Raw genomic sequence first — 6,095 nt, 5'->3', positions numbered from 1 at the left:
AAAAAAAAATATGGTACAGCTACTCTGGGGATAAAAAAAAAGATTAAGAAGTATTTTCTTCCAATTTATTACTCACCTTTCAAATTTCTTTATGGCATTTTTGCCATACTCCACCTTCCCAAAAAAATGCTTTGAAATTTTCTATGTAGTCCAATTTATAAGTCTTTTGATTTATTGATTTGGATTTTGACTGAGAGATAAAAGTTTGTTCACTCCTATTATATAAGAGAATTCCATAGGCCAGGCACAGTGACTCATTCCTGTAATCCTAGCACTCTGGGAGGCCGAGGTGAGTGGATTGTCTGAGCTCACAGGTTTGAGACCAGCCTGAGCTAGAGTGAGAGCTCATCTCTAAACATAGCTGGGCATTGTGGCTGGCACCTGCAGCCCTAGCTACTCAGAAGATTGAGGCAAGAGGATCTTTTGAGCCCAAGAATTTGAGGTTGCTGTGAGCTATAATACCACAGTACTCTACTTAAGGTGAAAAAGTGAGACTCTGTCTCAAATAAATAAAAATAAAAGAATTCAATAATGTTTGTATCTACCATTTATGTCATTTAAACTTTTTTTTTTTTTGAGACAGAGTCTCACTATGTCACACTCAGTAGAGTGCCATGGTGTCACAGCTCACAGCAACCTCCAATTCTTGGGCTCAAGCGATTCTCTTGCCTCAGCCTTCTGAGTAGTTGGGACAGGTGCCTGCCACAACACCGGCCGTTTTATTTTGTTCTTGTTGTTGCAGTTGTCAGTGTTGTATAGCAGACCCATGCTGGGCTTGAACCTGCCAGCCCTGGTGTATGTGGCTAGCACTGTAACCACTGAGCTACAGGCACCAAGCCCATTTAAACTTTTTAAAATTTACGTATCTCATGCATTTGGAATTTATCCTGGTTTGTAGTATAAGAAATTATAAAATATTACCTTTTTTCATTGGCTATCTACTTATCCTAGCACCACTGCAATTGATTCGAGGTACTTGCCTTTATGTTATACGAAATTTGCACATGCAATTGGGTAGGGACCCAGACGGTTGATTTGGTTTCATTAGCTACCCTATTCATGCACTAAGCTTGTCTGAATTACACTAAGAGAAGCTTTAACGTGCTTTATTATCTGCTAGGCCTAGTACCTCTTATTGTTGTTCTTTCACAGGGTTTTCCTGGGTATTACTGCTTGTTGTTCTTTCAACTAACCTTTACCTACAGAAAAAACTAAGTGATATTTATATTGGGATCATATTACATTACCTCCTTAACTTGGGAAGAACTGATTTTTTATGAGGTGAAGTCTTCCTATCTAAACTTACAGTATGTCTTCTTATTTGTAGGGGAGTATTTTTTTTTAAGATGAGAGACAGGGTACACTATTGTTTGCTGGTAAGAATGATCCACAGGGAAGGAGATACTGATGATGCTCAAAGAGTGAAACAACTTCTGACTAATGCCCTGGAGTGGGTCAGAGGGGATGGGGCCTTGTGCATGACTAGAGAGAAGACCTTCTCTTCTGATGACTTCTATCTTCTCCATGAAAGAGGAAGCAAGGTCATCAATTGAGAGTGAGAAGTAGGGAAAAGGTATTGGAGGCTTAAGGGAAAAAGAAAAAAGTATAAAATTGGTATCCAGAAGAAAAACAGAGCCAGGGTTTCTAAATATAGTGGGGAGAAAAGAATAACATAGAAGGAAAAGATTTCCTAGAATTTCAGAGGCTACATTCTGTTGGAAGAGAAATAAATCTTTGTACTCACCCATGAAGTCTTAAAACAGGAATAACAACAAGGTTGCCAGATTTGACAATCTCTTTAGGAGGTAAACTGGGGAATCTGGAAATTACGTGGACATTTTAAGTAGTGTCCTTTCTTTCTTCTTTTTTTTTTTTTATTGAATGGTAACTATGTACATAAATGCACTTCTGGGGTACAGCGTGGGGTTTTCACATGCAATCTGAAATACTTCCATCAAGCTGGTCAACACAGCCTTCATGTCATTTTCTCAGTTATTGCTTTAAAACATTCACATTCTACTCTTAGATTCACCTGTACCCCTAGTAGTGTCCTTTCATTTTTAAGTGATTTCTGCAGTACCTGCATACTCACCACTTCCTCTGAGAACACATGTCTTTTCACAAATCTTGATACATTTCCTTCTGCAGCATCTGCTAGTTCCTTTATGAGGGTTTCCAACATATTTGACTGGATATGGATTATAATCTGAATGTTAAAAAAGAAACAAGGAAAAATAAGACTGAGCCAGTACCTCAGTGATGAGAAAGGTACCTGGTTAGATAAATTTGCATTTATAGGCACTCACCCTGCTTTGATGCTATTTCTTAATTTATTTATTTGTACAAGTTCAAAAAAGTGCTTTGAACATAAGCTCACTAACCAAAAAATGCTTTCCAATAGTCAGTCAAAATACCACAACTTCAAACCTTGCTGAAGGGTAACACTGGGGAGAGGATGGATTTTGGTGTTTGGATCCTTGGGCTGAAATCCAGATGCTGGCTCAGTATTAGCTATGTGACTCTGGGCCGGGTATCTAATTGGACTTTCAATGCCCTCATTTGCAAAATGGGGAAAGTACATTTAGATCTCCTATTTTGTGAACATTAAATGAGACAGGAGCACATAAGAGATACTCAATAAACAAAAATATCAGGTTCCCCCTTCCTATATCCTCTAGATTCAGAAGATTCTGATAATCCAACAGTCTCATAAGACTGGGTAGGAACAAACAGGCTGTTGTTAGGAAACTGGAGGCACGAAGATTACCGCAGGCATAGAGCAGAAGCTGCCTGAGGTCTTAATGAGACAGTCCTATTTACACTGTTAAGGAATTTTCAAAACCTGTTACCATACTGTGCTTTCAAAATGACACTACCACCTACCTTCCACCAGATAGGTACAATTGATGCAAGGAAAGAAATAACAATTTTGTTTTCCCTAATTACCAATTCACTAGACAATTTGAAAAACAGAAAAAGGTTTAAAGAACATGAAAACAACTATGAAAATGAGGTTAACTGAGAATTCACCAACCAATGTTAACCACTGTTTATAATTTGATGATTACCTTTCAAATATATTAATATATGTAAAACATTATAACCAACAGACACCGTATCCCATCTTGAGCAAAGGGCAGGCATGCTCACTGCCCTTCATAAGAGATTTGGGTTCCCTAAGCTTAGGGTTCCTCTCTTAAAATGCATCCTCCTGTGTGTCCAAGAGGCCTATAGGGCTTTTCACGTCACCCTGAGGGAAGTGGGCTCAAGAAACTGAGGCAGGGCAGCGCCTGTGGCTCAAGGAATAGGGTGCCGGCCCCATATGCTGGAGGTAGTGGGTTCAAACCTAGCCCCGGCCAAAAACCACAAAAAAACAAAAACAAAACCAAAAAACCAAAAAACCAACAACAACAACAACAACAAAAAAGGTTAAAAAAAAAAAAAAGAAACCGAGGCAAAGACGCTGGCTGTTGCTCCACTAAACCGTCCTTCATTTCTCAGTGTCTTTTGTACTTACTAGCATCCATGAAACCAGGCCAGGCTAAGTTATCAGCTTGCAAATGGGGTAAAATCTCCAACTCTTCCCAATTTTTTATACCCTTGTTTATAAAAACCAATCACAATTTGGTTGGCAGTGGTCTGACTTCTCAAGGGCAAAGACAAGTATACCTTGTTGAATGTTACATCTCCACTGCTGGGCACCCAGTAGACCTTTTATAATGAACAAGGGTCTCCTAGCAATTTACAAAGATAAACCACCTAGAGCCCTATGCTAGAAATGATGTGCTTCTGGAAGATTTAACATTTCTTCATACGTTTTCCCAACTTCTCTTCCTGCTCCAGCAACTATCTCTGACTTAAAAGGGATTTCAAGAATAAGGTTCACTATCTCAAAATACACTGATGAAGGGCACTTATTGGTGAAAGGCAAAGAGAAAGTACAGCTAGAGGCTTGTCTAGTTAAAGAAAACTAAAGCAGGGTACAGCACATTGCTTTAATCTCATAGGTTTTAAACAAAAGATTAGGAAAAACTGAATTAGCAAGGAACACTGGAGTATTTTGGTAAGAAAAACTATTTAAAGAACACATACTTCCTGCTCCTCTGATTTTCTGAGGCCTCAGGAAATGATAACAAGTTACCGGATACCTTTGGCCAAAAAAGAAACAGAAAGCCTGAGCATAAAGAAATTTCCATTTCTTGCCTCTTTTATTTTCAAGTTTGCTATATTTGAAGTAGAATATCATAAGGTGATAGAGGCTGCAATATCCATTGTTATCTTTTGTTTTGATAACAGAACTCCCCAACTTTAATTAATGGCATCATATATGAACTTCAAAGACTGTATTTCTCAAAATTCTTCACAACTAGGTGTAGTCATGGGATTAAATTCTGGCCATTAACACATAAAGTATAAGTTGTTGGAGGAGACATTTGGGAAAGTATCTTTAAAAGGGACCAACTTTATTTGTTCTCTCTCATTTTTCCTCCTTCTTGCTGTACCAGGGACGTAATGGATGGAAGTCATATGCTTAGGAGAGTAGAGATACAGACACAGGTTAGGTGCCTGATGACATCGTGGAATGTCACACAGACCTGGAATGACCACGTCTGAGCTTTTCACAAGGAAGAAAAATAAAGCCTTCAATTTGTAGAGAGTCTTTTGTTTTCTTGGAGTCTCTATTATTCCCAAACCAAATACAATTGTTGACTTACCCATATGAGTAAAATTCTGCTACAAAGGGATTTATAAGAAGTAAGCACTATCTCCCTTCCTACCTGTGCAGCCTGAGACTTTCCAGCATGTAAGAACTTTAGAGCAACCTTAGTAGGGAGGAGAATGGAGTATAAAAACATTCACCTGTGTTAACAAATAAATGATAAAAGTAGCAAAACCACCTATCAATTCCCTTGAAAGGTAAATTCAATTCCAAAATGGGTCTCTATTTGCAGACTTGCCAGATTTTCTAGAATAATAATTAGAATTCAAACAGAATCTGTGGAAAGTTACCTGCCTTGGTCTCTGCTACTTTCAGACATATTTGGAAGTGGAAATGAATCCTTTGAGGTTGAGCAGCATTGCTAAAGAGGGGCTCAGGGTCTTTTAAGATTGAGGGTTTTAAATTAAGACTGAAAGGGTAGAGTCAACACGCCTGTATTTTGATGAGCTCTGCTAAATTGAAGTAGTATGTACTAAGCATTAGCTGGGAAAATAGAAAATGAGGTCCTCTGGGTCATATTGGCAGCAGGAGCAACTTATATTTTAAAAAAATAAAAAAAAAACCTAAGTGACAAAATTAGCTAAGTTCAAATTTCAATTGGCAGCTGAAAAAGATTATAGCATAAGGCATTCATTTTTTAAGTAATCAGAAAAAAACTTCATTTATTTTTGCTAATACTAACTGAACAGACTCTCTACTCAGCCTACTTGTCAGGTTTCCACTTCTTACTAATTAAAAAATTGCCTTTAAGGGCTCGGCGCCTGTGGCTCAATCGGCTAAGGCGCCAGCCACATACACCTAGGGTGGCGGGTTCGAATCCCCAGCCCAGGCCCGCCAAACAACAATGATGGCTGCAAACAAAAAAAAATGGCCGGCGCTGTGGTGGGCGCCTGTGGTCCCAGCTGCTTGGGAGGCTGAGGCTGGAGACTCGCTTGAGCCCAGGAGTTGGAGGTTGCTGTGAGCTGTGAGGCCATGGCGCTCTACCCAGGGGGATAGCTTGAGGCTCCGTCTCAAAAGAAAAAAAAGAAAAAATTGCCTTTAAGGATCCCAAGTAGATCCTTGGAGAAGGTATGGTCCAATAAGCCATTTTGTAAAAGTATGCTCTAATATGATAGCTGAACTTGACAATGGCACCATGACTTTTTCATCATCCCTGAGGAAGATGAGAGAGGCTTATATTATCAGACAACATGAGAAATTATGATTAAACATTTAGGAAACTTTCCTGAGAATTTTCAAATAATCAAACAATCTTTAAGTTTCCTGGCAGTGGATAATTCTGTGACATAGTTTCTGAGAGGATGATGCACGGTCAAAATCAATTCAGGTTCCTCCCATGTCCCTGCTCCCCCAGGTCTATTGGCCAAGTTTCCTT

General features: G+C 39.0%; 1 protein-coding gene across 1 annotated transcript in view; it reads right to left on the bottom strand.

The window, feature by feature from the left end:
• The window catches only part of PTCD2 (pentatricopeptide repeat domain 2), a gene marked incomplete at its 5' end in the record, with an annotated part of 40,315 nt that overhangs the window by 12,828 nt on the left and 21,392 nt on the right, over positions 1–6,095 (bottom strand). The window contains one exon of the mRNA XM_003786001.3: positions 2,093–2,206. Within this exon, the coding sequence (XP_003786049.3) occupies positions 2,093–2,206 (114 nt within the window). The remainder of the gene's footprint in view (positions 1–2,092; positions 2,207–6,095) is intronic.

Source organism: Otolemur garnettii, unplaced genomic scaffold (genome assembly GCF_000181295.1).
Source record: "Otolemur garnettii isolate 467f Iridium unplaced genomic scaffold, OtoGar3 scaffold00017, whole genome shotgun sequence".
NCBI lineage: Eukaryota > Metazoa > Chordata > Mammalia > Primates > Galagidae > Otolemur > Otolemur garnettii.
Note: the sequence above shows the minus strand (reverse complement) of the source record. Positions and strands in the feature narration are given on the sequence as shown.